Genomic DNA, 15,460 nt, shown 5'->3' with positions numbered 1-15,460 from the left:
GAACTGGCTTATATTGCAAGGGCTCCCGGGGGGGGGGGGGAGCAGATCATTTTGTCTTTCTCTGTGCTGCAGCATAAAGGACCTGGCCAAGAGATGTAAGAGTTTTTTTGATATTTTGAAGATTTTTGTTGTTGTTTTTCCATGGACACCCCCAGTAGGCACTCTGGTCTCTTTCTCTTGTTCCATCCCCTCACTGACTGTTTTGGTTTTGGCTATCAAGTACCTCCATTGGCCCTTGTGTGGATACAGCCTTTATTCTTTCATTACAGCTTGCCCCAGACCCTCATGATCTCATGGCTCCTGACTGAGGGAGCAACAGAAGGAAATATGACCCTATGTTTTGTGGCATGTTGTGGGTAGCGGCAGCAACGGTGTGTGGTTGCCATGGAAAACACCAAAGAAATATGGTGAGGGGCAGGGGCTACTCTACCCATCTTTTTACCAAGTGATATCAAAGCCAGCTAGTGTAACACTGCAAGCTTCACGCTGGAACTGCTTGTTCAGACTGTTTTCATGTGTTGCCACAAGGAAAGTGGACAGGATTAAAGGTGAATGAGCTTTAACCAAGTTTCTGTGCATTTGTACTCATCACTGCAGCCAAGTTGTTGTAAATTCCTGCACTCAGTCCTGCTTTAGCTTCATTTGTGTCAGGTTGATAAATTGTTGGTTGTGCACAGGGAGCTTGGCTAACAACAGTGCATATACTATGACAGAATGTATGTAGACTAGTTTGTGTGGGTGAATACAAAAGATGCTTTAAGCAAACATGCCCATTGTGAATTATTTGTGGCCATGTGTATGTACAGTGTCTGAGATTGAGGACAGAGTGGGACATGATTTGAGAATGAAGAATGGCATGTTTGTGTTGAAGCCCAGCTTGTTTTCTGCCTCTGACCTCTGCTCTTGCTCTTTGATCTCCTGTCTCGGTCATGTCTCCTCCCAACATCCTCCTTTCTGTAACTTTGCAGCATTAAGTTTTGATACCCACTAACCCCAATGACCTTAAACATCGAATAACAACAGCGATCAAGGTGCTGCAGGTGGTGGCCACATTGAACACTTGTAAGACAGGAAATAAAAGTTGATTGTGAGTAGAATATTTGTGACTTGGCTGGAGTTTTGTATTACTTTTCCTTAATAAAATATTGCGTAATGAAATCGGTTCATTCTTTATGAATAACCCTGTATAAAGTAGATAGATAAATAAAACTAAATCTAAGGCACTTTAAAGCAGCAAATGAAGAGATAATAAAAATATATGAGAATGTATGCTACATGGGAGCTGTATATGCAATAGTCAACGGTGCATGTGCAAACTTGGAATGTAAACAGTACAGGTGGAATTACATGACATATTTCCTGGTAATAAACTCCTGTCAGCTGTTTAGGAGTCGGATGGCAGAGGAAAAAAGTTTTTAAGTCTAGAAGTCCTGTGTTTCGCACTTCTGAACCTCCAGCCGGATGGTAGAGGCGTGAACAGTCCGTGCTGGGGGTGGGTGGGGTCTTTGAAGATGGAGGCAGCTCTCCTCTGCACCCTGCAGTGGTAAATGCTCTGTAGAGAGGGCAGTGGAGTCCTGGTGATCTTCTCCACAGTGTTTACCACTCTCTACAGGCGCTTGCGGTCCATAGCAGTAGTGCTGCCATACCAAATGATGATGCAGCTGGTCAAGATGCTCTCGACGATCCAGCTGTAGAAATTGCTGAGGATCCTAGGCGACAGGCCAAACCTCCTCAGCCTCCACAGGAAGTATAGCCGTCGTTGGGCCTTCTTGACCAGCTGTGTGGTGTTAAGTGTCCAAGTGAGGTCCTCACTGATGTGGACACCCAGGTATTTGGAGCTGCTCACCCTCTCCACTTTGAGCCCTCGGATGAACAGTGGCTGATGAGATCTCCTCTCCTTCCTCATGTCCACTATCATCTCCTTCGTCTTGTCCATCTTGAGGGTGAAATTATTGTCCTCGCACCATGACACCAGACCGGCCACCTCCCTCCTGTAGGCTGCTTTGTCCCCACCAGTGATGCGACCTATCATTGCGGTGTCGTCTGCAAACTTAAGGATAATGTTATCCTTGTAGGAGGCGACACAGTCATAGGTGAACAGGGTGTAGAGGATGGGACTGAGCACACATCCCTGTGGGGTACCAGTGTTTGTAGTGATGCTGGTTGAAGTCCTGCCAGTCAAAGTCCAGGATCCAGTCACAGAGGGTGGGGTACAGACCCAGTGTGGACAGTTTGTGGGTGAGTTTGTGGGGACAACTGTGTTGAAAGCAGATCTGTAGTTCATGAAGCGTATCCTGATGTAGAAGGCAATAAATACAGCATCGGGGTGAGCTATCTCTAACGCACTGACATCATGGAGTTTGCCGAGAGCCAACATGGAATTAGCTCTCGGGGATATATGCATACACCAGCCAAAAACACACGGCTAAATTCTCCTGGTAGATAATGGGGATGGCATTTCCGCAATAAAAACTCCACATCTGGCGAACAGTGCTTATAGACGATGTGGCTGGTTTTGCATTAGCCCCAGCTTGTGACTTATGTATGGCATACACTGGAGTCACAGAGCTAATCTTCCATAAGCTTTCGCAATTGAAATGTGCTGAATGTTTTAACCCTGCGCCGTTTTACATCGAGATCCTGCAGTACTGCTGTTCCAAAGGATTGCCAGTATCCTGCCCTTGTGCAGATATTACGTCATCAAAATATAGCACTTGGTCCCGGACTGCCGGCTCACCTTTTCTGCACAGAGCGTGTTTCGCCTCTGGTACTACCTCCCAAGGCGGACCAGAGACGGAACGAAAATGGCCTGCCATTCCAGCTTTGCACAGAAAACAAGACGGAATAAAGATGCACCAATCCCGCCTTGAAAATGCGGTGTGTAAGTGGCTTGACTTTATGTGGCAGGGTGATGTTGTACCATGTTCGTTTTCTGCTCTGGCTTCATCAGAAATTGTTATACATTAAGTCTATAGTAAGCTCAGATCTGCAGAATTTTATAAAAGAAGGTAGGCCTGTTGTATATTTACTGCTGTCCAACTTGTAATCCAACTAACCTAAAGCCAAATAACTAAAGGGAAGAAAGTGAGGAAAAATAGTTTAAAACAAAGCTAACTAAACAGCAGTTACCTGTTGTCATTTACTGTAAAGCTAGTTTGTAGCGCATGATACAGAATAAAAGATTAATCGAGGAAAATAATCAGCAGATTAATCCCTAATGAAAATAATCAATTGTTGCACTTGGATACAAAATAGTTCAGCAGAGCCAACTACAACATTCAAGTCCTGCTTTTATATCAATGCATGAGTGATAGGCTGTTGATATAATATATAACGGTATAGGATAGATCGCATAACATTTTTCTGCATTGAGTAGCCCGCTTTTACTTTTAATACTTGAAGAACATGATAATACTTAATTTTGCCCAACATTTTCAATGCAAGACTAACAGAATAGGCTGCTTTTACAGTGTGATAGTACTACTTTTACTTAAGTAAAGGATGTGAATACTTCTGCTGGTGCTAACATGCAGACTTAACATGCTTTAGTTATATAACACATTAAATGCTTTTTTTTTTCTTTTTTTTTTAAAATCATGTTTATAATCCTGTTTTGTTTTTTTTGTTTTGTTTTTTTTTTATGGTCAATTTTGTGCTGCAGTTCAGCTCAGACAACTGGCACAGTCACATGAAATTAAAAAATTATAACCAAGGGCATGTCAGTGATTCTTAAATGACTGTTATACTATATTTTCACTTTTTCTAACTACAAATCAGCATAAAAATACAATGTTATGTCTATGTTGTGTTTTCAAATGGTTGCAAGTGGAAAAGAGGAAAGTGTTGGTCTCATTCTGTTGATGGTGTATACACATCTTTTAAGTGATCTTGTATTGCTTACACTACTGAACACTGGGTTTAAAGTTTGAATTTGTAGGTACCTCTTTCAGTATTATGTCAGAGCAATTGTAAGAGATTTTTTTTTCCCCATTTTAAACTGACTTTTTGTTTTTCTGCCTAGGCAAGTGGTGATAAGCTTGAAAGTGTGTCAAACACTTGAACATAGCAAATTTGGCATTTGAAGTCAGCATGAATGACAGATACAGTATGTCAAGATTGGACTGTCTTCTTGAGCTAATGGCAGCTATGTGGTTAAATAACATGAGCAAAATCTGTGACTAAATGTCCTTGAAGATTTCATATAGAGTCAAGAGTGCTGTAAAAGCTGATCAAGACAAGAGTTCAAACGGCATTGCTTCTGAAAAGCATCCGCATATTGTGATTGACACAGTAGATAGGAGCTGAACATCGATGGTTTTTTTTTCTTTCTGCTTCATGAAATATGAATGTTGGGAAAACTAGAGCCAATGGACAACACGGCAGGAAACTATGTTGCAGAAGTCTAGTCTGATGTGTATTACATTAGCAGCGCAGTAAGTGGCCTGAATGCAGTGATTAAGCATCTTTCATTATATGGACGTGGATAAGACATGCGCTTTCTGGTTTCTTCCTTCCCTACAACATTGGAGATGGCTGGCATAAAAACTTGACTGTCCTTATGAAAATTAGTCTGCCTCCTGTGAACTGATTTGAGCATATGTAATACTTGGCAAAATTGACAGAAACAGGCCAACACTCTGGCCAGTGAATAAAGATGTCATTGTAACACAATACGCTGCCTTTGTATTGCACTTAATGTATGTAAAGGAGCAACTTTACACATCAAGGTCTGTTTGCAGGTCCTGGGAAGTAGTACTACAGCATATGTTTGAAAAAGAAAGGTACTAAGCCTCTTTTGGTTTCAGAGGGAGCTGTCTGAGGTCTTAAAAATTACTGGAACCAGCCAGCCAGTATCAGGGTCTGAAGACTACAACTTTGAAAATGGAAAAACTTGGGTGTTTGGAGTTTGAAAGAAGTTACCATAACAGAACCAGACCTCCGTGGCCCCTCTTCATCTTTGATTTAGGCTAGCAGCTTGAGGCTACATTGAGTTGTTGTGTGTTGTGTTAGGGAGTACTATTTCTACATTGTACTAATGGCATGCTACTGTGTCCTTCACACTATTTAGCATCAGCTTTAGTTGTGCTTCCAAGCTGCACATCAGTAAGGATTGATAGGAAGGCTTCCCAGTTTCTTGTTTGCACTGAATTCTTCACACACGCTTGATCTTAGAGGTGTGATTGGTTGGTGTGACACCCAGACAGTATTTTCTAGCCTTGTTTCGCAGTTGTTTGTTTACCTTCTGTTTTCTTTCTCTCTCTTTCCAGAGGTCCCTACATTTCAAGAGAAGACGAAGGCCTTATTTGGAAATCTTATGGACGAAGGTTGGTGTTTGTTTATCTTGGTGTCTTCTATTCCTTCATCCACTATCTATACTGCTTACAGACAATTCAGAGTCACCAGTCAACCTAAGCCGCATGTCTTTGAACTGTGGGAGGAGAGAACCCACAGCCGGGGCTTGAACCCAGAACATTCTTGCTGCAAGGCGACAGTGCTGACCATTTGATCACCATGTTGCCGCCTATCTTCCACTGGTTTTTCATTTAGCCTTTTTGGTAAAATGTGTACACAGGACTCCATGTTGAACAGAAAATTATGAAGAGCCATCCTTTCTCTTTATGTTGCACCTTCTAAACACCCAGGACTGTGTGCTGAGTCACTGTTTGTGTCTGCTCTTGTTTCTGTTGTCATACTTCCTGTACATCCTTGACAAAGCAATATATGCTTATCACTCTCTCTGTATCAGTTTTGATGACTCCCTCTTTGTCTCCTCAGTCCTTCTGAACTTCTTCTCACACCTTTAATTGTAATTTTTGTTATAAAGGTTTTCTGGTGAGCTGCTGGTTCTCTTCTGTTTTCACATGATAAACAGTGAAATCCAGAAGCATTGTCAACTGTATTTAGCCTTTTCTAAGCCTGCTAACAACTACAGGTGCTAGTTCATGCTTGTTTGTTCTTTACCATTATCTTAGTGGTGTCAATTTTTTTAAACAAGTGATATGTTTATCTACCCCCCCACACACACGCACACGCACACGCACAAACACTCTCTTATCTCTTATCTAGGCATGATGCTACTTGTTGTAGACTTGCATGCTGCCAACTAGCTTTTGTAGCGGCTGTTACCCAGAAGTAATATTTAACCCACTAATTCAGTGTCCTCCTTAAAGTGCATGAAGCCTGTTTTTGTGTCTTTACTATAACCTGTCCTGTCATGTTGGTGATAGTTTGGGTGCCCAAATCCCAGCATTGTGTATATAGCGGGGCCAATCAGAGACGGTGTTGTAATCACAACAGAGCTGCCTTTTTCAGAGATTGCTGTTTACCAGTGAAAAGCAGTTACTGATTATCTTTGTCAGCATTCACATCTGAAGAAGACTAGGCAACATAACCTGCTGATACATAAATGAATCCCTCACAGTTGTAGTTGAAATGTTATGTAGTAATTCATTGAACATACAATGCTCAGCATAAATGAGTACACCCCAACAAATTTGTCAGAAAACCTTCACTTCCCTTTCAGAATCAACATTTTCTATGGGAAACTATACTGCAAAATACTCCCACAAATGCGGGCCAGTGATTGCAACCAAGATTTGTTAATGTGCACACACAAAAAAGTATTTTCCCTAACAAATTCATTCAAGACCATGTTGCAAAAATGAATACACCCCAATGGAAGTCTTAGGAGCAAAGCTAAATTTTAGACAACAAAATCCTTATGAACAAGAATTCAACTACAGGTGAGTCTAATTATTCATTAAACAGGTGTCCAGCAGATAGTTGGTTATAAAAGGGCATTATTTAACAAAGAAAACCCCCTACCATTTCACGCTGTCAGCAATGGCACCACATAGAAATGTCAAAGAAGGAAAATAATTTCTTTACACAAGAAAGGTGAAGGCTACAAGAAGATCAGCAAAGCTTTACTTCTCAGTCAGAATACTGTAGCAAAAGTGATTCAAAAATTTAACAAAGATGGAACTGCAACCATCTCACAGGGACGTCCAGGCCGTCCACGGATGTTAACACCTCGACGGGAGCAATGTAGGTGTAACATCTCAGGAGCTTCTCAACTCAGAGACTGCAAACCTGCCCCTTTTCCTAGCCTCCTGGTTGAGGTCCAGTGTTGATCTATTTCAGCAGAGTAGTTTCAGTCATACAGTAACTACTGAGTGAGCTGCAGTCTTTTTTGTTTGTTTGTTAGTTTGTTTTTTAGGTTTAACCCATATGTCCTTTTCAGGCTGCTTCTCCTGTTTAAGGACTGTTTGTTTTTGTTACATCTAGGTATTATTTAGCTGTTCCATCCAGTCTACACTGGGAGATTGACACATGGAGACTTCTCTCTCTCTCTTCTACTGACACTTGTCATCTCCTGCAGTTACACGCATAAGATGGCACTGCAGTGTTTATTTCTATAGCTTGACAGTGGTACCAATCAATCAGCCCTGGACAAATGTCATGTCAAACTTTTTAAATTTAATAATCAACTAAGTAGACTATTTTGTAACATTAAGCATGGTGATGGTACATTGACTGTTGTTTGTGTTAGACAAATGAATAAAGTATAAACAAAAAATACTGTGTAAGGTTCCAGCTAAGATTTCAAATAATAAACTGGAAGAGTGTATTTTAAGAGGAATGTCTGATTGAAAAATACACACGATTCATATTTGCTTCCTGATGACACATTTGTTCAATCAAAAGATCTCTTGGTAATAGCATATTTTGTAGCTGATTTGCCAAGTTAGTTAATGCCTATATAAAACTAAGTTATGTTAGATCTGTCAGTCCTGTGTGATAGCTGAGTGTGGCACTGGCCTTGGTCTAGGCAAATCGCCTAATTTGGTCCCATTGCTCTTACTGCTGCTAGCATCCTGGCTAAGATCTATTAATAGCTGCTAGGACATTATCTCTATCACAGCAGATGTGCTTACAGGCAGGCACAGTTGCAACAAGCTAATACTATGTCTCGTCAGGTCTGGGTCTTACCTCTGCATCTGGCACTGGTTTGCATGTCTGCATGCAGAGAAGCTTTACCCTAAGATGACTAATTTCAGCAGCTAAATATTTTCTGTTTAACACTTTAATTTGTTAAATAGGCAGAAGGTTGTTCAGATTCAGTAGACATGGCTAAAGGTTTGGCAGCATTTTGCTGGCAGGTGTTAATTATCCAGCTGTTGTATTTTCAGTCTATGACACAAGCCGAATCTAAACCTTGCTGTCTCATTCCTTCTCTTCTCCTTGCTCTCCCTTCCTGTCATGATCTCATTCACCCTCCCTCCTTTGCTCCATCTTCATTAGCGCTTCTTCTGGCCCCCTGCTTCAACATATACCTGACTCTTCTGCCCATGGTTTTCCTCTGCTCTTCTCCTTTCCTCTGCTCCTCAGGCCATCCCATGCTTTACCACAAACCTGTTACTAAGGCAACTGCACTGGATGACAGGAAGCAGCAGCTACACATTTGCATACCACATCTGAGTTCATTTTACTGTCTGGATATGCTCCTTTTTCTTTTAATATATGTGACCAAGAATGTCTGCAGCTCTGACTTGATGCTGGGGCAATAATAGACATGTTGAAAAAGGTAGGCCCTGACCACACAGCAACAGAGTGATAGACAGCAAACTGACACACTCTATTCGTTCCACATGCTTTTTTTTTTTTTTTTTTAAAGCATGTATACAGTAGATAACCAACAAATTGGTTTTTAAGCAATGTGGTCCCACACTATGTAGCCCACAGCAGTCACACAGACTGGGAAGTGTGGTAGGATGATTAGTGTACAGAGTTTGAGACAATTGGGTAGCCACACTGTCTTATGCACTGTCCCTGTACAGCAGTAAAGCTGTTTGGTATTGCATGATGATTCATTTTACATTTACGCATACACATTAACTATAGATGAGGATATATGTGCATCATGTAGCAGACATATTGTGCAGTAGCTTTTGTCTCTGCTTGATATTGTCTTGCTTGGTGTGGCTGGTGAAAGCATAGGAGGAAAAGGGGAGTTTGTGTTTGTAGCACCACAGGAAGTTGGTGAGGAGCTGTCACAGATTGAAGAGACAGATGTCAGCTGATGTTAAAAACTTGTTTTGAAATGGATTTGGTTAGTGTGACATCAAATTTTATTTTTGTTTTTTGGACTCTTCTCCAATGCACTATGCTCTGCTCATCCCAAAAGTCTGTGAGGCAGAGTTGAAACCGTTTGGGGTGAATAAAGCATAGCGCATCAGATTGTGTGACATTATAATGGATTTGATTTCAGACCAGCACTTTCCTCTCTCTGGATAACGCACACAGAGGTGTGTGTTATCCAGAGAGAGGAAATATTTTCTGACACCAGAAATATTCATTACAATAAGAATGAGCTAGTAAACATTCCGGTGCAACATGTGAAATTTAAAGTTTGATTTGCTCTGACACTACACAAAAAGTGTTTTTTCAGGAACTTATGATGACAATATTTGATGTCACAGTGACCTAACTAGGTGCAGCCAGTAGCATTCTCCATGTTGTCAAGCGTATCATCTGTCTCCTTTCCCCCTTTTGGGAGGCGACAGTGGTGCGGTGGGTAGAGCAGTTGTCTCCCAACCGGCAGGTTGAAGGTTCAAATCTCGGTGCCTATAGTCCACATGTCGAAGTGTCCTTGGGCAAGACACTGACCCCCCCCCCCTGTTGCCCCCGATGGTTAGAGCCATTGGTTGAGTTGGTGCCGCAGATGGCTGCCATCGGTTCTGTACCAGAAACAAATTCCTTGTGTGTAATATACTTGGCCAATAAAGGTGGTTATCCTTATTGCCCTCCTCAGTGAATTGCCCCTCAGCGTTGATGTAGAGTTGTCAGAGGCATACAGTCAGTCATAGATGGGCAGTGAGTAATTAAGAAGAGGTGTAAGAAGGGGTCTAGATCATTGACCTTACTTCTCTGTTCCGACTTTGTAAGTATGATTCAGTGGGATATGATTTGCTAAAAACTGCATCATACTCATCCCTCTCTCTCCCTTTTTCAGAAATGAGTCGCCAGACTGCCACCGCGCTGCCCACAGGAACCTCCAAGTGCCCCCCTGCCCAGCGCGTGCCCACCCTGTCAGGCACCACCGCCTCCAACAGTGACCTGGCCAGCCTGTTTGAGTGTCCTGTTTGCTTTGACTATGTCCTACCCCCCATCCTGCAGTGCCAGTCCGGACACTTGGTATGTGCAGTCCAGACTGGAAACGAACTGACCCTGTAGAAGAGCCAAAAAGCCATTTGTTTGCAGTGCATCTTAGACTTCATTGTGTTCCATTTGCATGCAGTTTAAAGTCTGCAGAGTTTGTGTGTTTGGTACACATGATTCTTAAAGTTAAAGACTTCTGAAATTAATATTGGAGTATAACATAGGTTGGCAACAGGAATGACCTGTGTACTATAAATGATGTTTGATACTATATTAAATTGGCATTGTTGAATTACTAACTGTGGAAGAAATTTGTGAAAAAGACCATGGGTTGCACCTTCTGTGATAGGCTTAGACATACATATGCAGATCACCAAAATGTAAATCTCTGTTTGACATTGTGCCACTGCAATGCAACCGAAAACCACAGGCTCTGTATTCCGTATACATTAGCTCTGGAGCTGGTTATTGCTCCTGCACTACCTGACTGCTATAACTGTTTCTGGCTGTTGTGACCACATGTGACTTAATTTCTTAAGACGGGGCAGAAAGGGCAAAGAGGAGCGGAGACCGAATAGGAGGGGATACTGCTTGAGTTTGTTTTGACTCTGGCTTTGCCCTTAATGGTTGAAAATTAGAGGGAGAACTTAGTTAATGCAGCTTTAAAATTTCTTTTGAATAATTTCAGACCTCTTTAGTTTTTCAGGTTAATTTCTACATTGTCATGACAGCTGGCTTAATTGTTCAGTTGTCATTTGTCAAGATATTGAATTACTGTGATATTAATCTAATCAAAGCTAATATCCATTCATTAGTATGTTCAGAGACCAGTTCTTATTGGATTACCACTCGATTAGTACTTACTCAGTATTTATAACCTAATCACCCTCGCTGAGTTTGGGAATACACATCTTTACACCCCACCTGAGGTTTAAAATTTAATAAGTATTTTTGATATGTTGTCAGTGTAAATTAAAGTTCTGTGTGCGGAACTGTTTTGATCATAAGTTGGCAAAGCAGGTCAGACAAACGGTTCTCAAAATTCTGATCCTAAACCTTAATAGTCATGTGAAAGATGCAGCCTGCACTCACATGGAAAAGGAAGTAACAGTATGTGTTCATGACACGTCTGCCAGATGAATAGGCTGATAAAGACCCGAATGTATTCTTTGACACATGTTGATCCTACTAACTTGGCCCATTTTTGTCACTCTAGAAAGGAAAGAACATTCATGAATCTTACGCCTATCGCTTCCTAGGTATGCTCCAACTGCCGGCCCAAGCTCACCTGCTGCCCCACCTGCCGAGGACCTCTGGGCTCTATCAGGAACCTGGCCATGGAGAAGGTGGCTAACTCTGTCCTCTTCCCCTGCAAGTATGCCTCATCAGGCTGCGAAGTCACCCTGCCTCACACTGACAAGACGGAGCACGAAGAGCTGTGCGAGTTTCGGCCGTACTCCTGCCCCTGCCCTGGCGCCTCCTGCAAGTGGCAGGGTTCCCTGGATGCTGTCATGCCTCACCTGATGCACCAGCACAAGTCCATCACCACACTGCAGGTCAGGCATTGATGTCTCTTCAGTGGTCTTTGGGGTATAGGTGTGGTTTAGGATAATTACTAGCTTCATAGCTAGAGACAGGTTTATGTCCATGTGTATATTATACACATTGCCATATACGCTCCCATCTTGAAAGACTGCTTTTGTTGTTTGTGGAATTGTCCTACTGACTGAATACTTTTTTTTTATGTGATTGTATTAGGGATTAAGCTGTGTGAGTTATGACTGGCTCAAAGTAAATGCCTTTAGTAGTAGTCTTCCTTTTCCCTCTCTTGGTCTGGTTTTGCCTTTTCATTAAGTCCACACCCAGACAGCTCAAATGCTTCTACCATTGTTTACACTTTCTAAGTTGCTGTAACAGTAGATGAGTTTGCAAAGCATAACTCACTGACTGTCAGGAAAAGAAATCATAACTGTGATCATAATGTTAAACTAAAGGGCCACTCCACTGATTTCAATGTGTTCATAAGGAGTATAGCCTATGAAAACATCTGTCTGTGTTCGGAGGGTCAAAAGGGACCTTTGTGAAATCTGAAAAATAACCCTGATACTGTCAAAAAGATGTGCATTTAACAGCCAATAGTCTAGGAAAAGAAGCAATATAGTTACATTTTTGGGAAATATAGCCCAGCCATTGCTGGTAATTTGGAAAAATTCGATAAGAATATCCCCTCACCAGCCACTTTATTAGGCACACCTGTACAGTTATATGCAATTCAGTGCAACACTTCCACCTTAACATCTTTATGAAGCTCAAAATGTTGATATTCAGAGGTGTTCCTAATGTACTGACCCTCTCATGTATGTTGTTGTGGAAGAACAAAAATATAGAGGTACCTCTGAATATGATGTAGTCCAGTACAACACCACCTTTAACTATGACCTCAGTAATAAACATAATTAAATTTATACCTTTATGACAAATTCACCAAAACCTGAAATATTCTGAGCTTCATAAACACAGATGTTAAAGTGGAAGTGTTGCATTGAATTGCATACAACTGTACAGGTGTACCTAATAAAGTGGCTAGTGAGTGTATAATATCTGAAATGAGATCATTGCTGCCGGTATCTCAGCCTTACCAGTTTATCTGTCTTGCTTAAATGGAAAATGTGGGGTGTTTCTGGAGACCCCAAAACAGGTCCCTCATACTAGGAGGGGAATATCTGTGTGACTGGCCATCTCACCCATCTACCAGTGGTCAGTTTTTGCTTTCACACACCATGTATCCAGATGATAATATGAAGGTATTTGAGCTTACATTTATTTAGAATTTATTGTACTGCACTTATGGAGGGTCAGTGTCTGTACTGGCTCAAGAGACTTCATTATACCGTTATTCTTTTGTAGTCTTAAGAAATGACATCTGAACTTTTACGCGGGTGTGTGTGTGTGTGTGTGTGTGTACGTGCTTCACTGTCCAGGGCGAGGACATTGTATTCTTGGCCACAGACATCAACCTGCCAGGCGCAGTCGACTGGGTGATGATGCAGTCCTGCTTTGGCTTCCACTTCATGTTGGTGCTGGAGAAGCAGGAAAAGTACGACGGCCACCAGCAGTTCTTCGCCATCGTGCAGCTTATCGGGACTCGCAAGCAGGCTGAGAACTTTGCCTACCGGCTGGAGCTCAATGGGCACCGGCGCCGCCTAACCTGGGAGGCCACACCGCGCTCCATCCATGAGGGCATTGCCACGGCCATCATGAACAGCGACTGCCTGGTGTTTGACACATCCATTGCACAGCTGTTTGCTGAGAACGGCAACCTAGGCATCAACGTCACCATCTCCATGTGCTAAGACCTTTGAAGAGGAGCTGGTCAAAAAAGTCAGATTGTCTGGGGGGCATTTATTTTAGGGGCTCAAATCAGGTGTGGCTTCACATTGCCTCCTTTCTGTGCCTCACCCCTTGAAACATGGAACTGGACTGTCTTAGAGGGCAGCTGTGGAGGCCCCGGGGGTGGGATGGATGGATGGATGAGTGAAGGAATAAATACCCACAAGGACTTAACTGTGTAGTGATGGCTATAGACTTCTAAATATACACATACAAGTGTGAGACTCATGCACGCACATGTAGTCTCACACTCTCTTGGTCATGAACAGACACAAACTGAAAAGCTGTTCAGTCAGACTCTTCTCACACTCTTGTTTCGCGGTTACGTCTCTCTCCGCTCGTACTTCAACGTCTCTGTGTTCCTTTCTGCCTCAGTCAATCCTCAGATATTTTAGACACTACAGAGGCTGGAGGCTGGTCAACCCTGAGCAGCCCTGTGATGTGACAGTTGCACACTGAGGAAGGCTCAAGCTGTTTTTCAACTACAACTCGTGGTTTGTGCTAGGTAGGTAACCAGCTATCTAGCTTTTCTTTCTGTTTGTAATCCACTTCAGTAGCCGTCGGACCTCCTGGATCAAACAGTTCAAACTTGCTACTTGATACTTGCATAGTTACGGCTGTGGCTGGTATTGACTAGCTCACAGTGAAACCCAGAGTCCATGAAATCCTCTAGTTACATTTTGCAGATCTGAGTGTTTCTCTTCACCTGTGACTGACATGGCTGTCGATGTCTGGGACTTGAGCCATTGCCCATAGACATGGGTGGCTGTAGCACCCATAAGCATGCAGTTGTGTTCAGACTGGAACCTTGTTTCTGCATTAAGGGCCCATGGACATTCATCTATATCTGGACTTAAAACATCCTTTGAGAGTCACCTGGTTTCCCTCCAGTCCTCACCGGTCCACCAGGATAAAAGCATTGAATGCAGTCTTCATAAATGGCCTGCCACCGATGAGTTATTAGACTCTGCACTCATGCTGTACGGAACTAATATGGCACCTCAGCTTCACTAGCCCCGTATTTTTTTTTTTATTTAAATACATATCATGAAGTGGACACAACGGGGGGTTCTCACACACACAGAAACACACTTGCATTACTGGTTGTGTGTGCAGGTGTGTTAGAGCCAACTGCAGTGAACTTGCATGACTTTCTTCATCCCTTATCAGAAGACGCTCCTGTCGAGGTATTGTGTGCAGGTGTGTTAGTGGTTGAAATGATTGTATGACAGAGCCCTTTTTTTGACCAAGGGACAGAGAGGCAAATTGTAATTTTTTTTTCCAAAATGAGGGGAAAAAAACACTGCATTTCAGTTAGTTTTTATTTTGAGGTGTAGTTAAATCTGGGTTCCCCCCCCCGTTGTTTTAGTTCCTTTTTGTATGAAGCAGAAAAACCCCTGGTGTGTGTGATGCACGTCTGGCAAGAAGCCTCTTTCTCTTTCCGTCGGTGGTCTTTCATTTCTGCTCAGCCTCCATTTCACTCTGTCTGCCAGCGTTGGCCTCAAACACTGTTTGATTGACCACTCAACCAGAAATGAGGACAGTTTCTGTCATTACAACATTGCTATTATTAAATGGAAATTATCATAAACATTTTTGTAGTTACTTTTAAAAACAAAAATTAAAAGGCATTTGTAAAACTTGTGGCTAAACTTCAGTGTTTGTAGTTAAAAAGAAAGTTGTTCTTCTGAAGCCCCCACCCCCCCAAGCTGGATTGTTTTTCCTCATGTATTTGTCTTCTTGTTTGTGTGGTCTTTTTTCCCCTCTCGGTTTGTCTGAGGAGGGAGGGAGGTCAAGTCACCCACCTCTCCTTTCTGTTCATGTGGAGTCTCAGTAATACTGCTGCTCTCCCTCAACTCCTAGACCTTTTTGTTTTAATTTGACATTAAATAAATCTATCTTTTTCATA

At 42.3% G+C, this 15,460-nt stretch overlaps 1 protein-coding gene across 2 annotated transcripts in view; it reads left to right on the top strand.

The window, feature by feature from the left end:
• siah1 (siah E3 ubiquitin protein ligase 1) overlaps positions 1 to 15,460 on the top strand; it is a 34,510-nt gene extending 19,050 nt beyond the window's left edge. For both annotated transcript variants that reach the window (XM_020604403.1, XM_020604402.1), the window contains exons 2-6: positions 5,268 to 5,324; positions 10,016 to 10,197; positions 11,421 to 11,717; positions 13,143 to 14,667; positions 14,752 to 15,460. In XM_020604403.1, coding sequence (XP_020460059.1) covers positions 5,315 to 5,324; positions 10,016 to 10,197; positions 11,421 to 11,717; positions 13,143 to 13,514 — 861 coding nt within the window. In that variant the 5' untranslated portion in view covers positions 5,268 to 5,314 and the 3' untranslated portion in view covers positions 13,515 to 14,667; positions 14,752 to 15,460. The remainder of the gene's footprint in view (positions 1 to 5,267; positions 5,325 to 10,015; positions 10,198 to 11,420; positions 11,718 to 13,142; positions 14,668 to 14,751) is intronic.

The sequence above is a fragment of the Monopterus albus genome, unplaced genomic scaffold, assembly GCF_001952655.1.
Source record: "Monopterus albus unplaced genomic scaffold, M_albus_1.0 scaffold65.1, whole genome shotgun sequence".
NCBI classification, from domain to species: Eukaryota; Metazoa; Chordata; class Actinopteri; order Synbranchiformes; family Synbranchidae; genus Monopterus; species Monopterus albus.
This window is presented reverse-complemented; position numbering and strand designations above follow the sequence as displayed.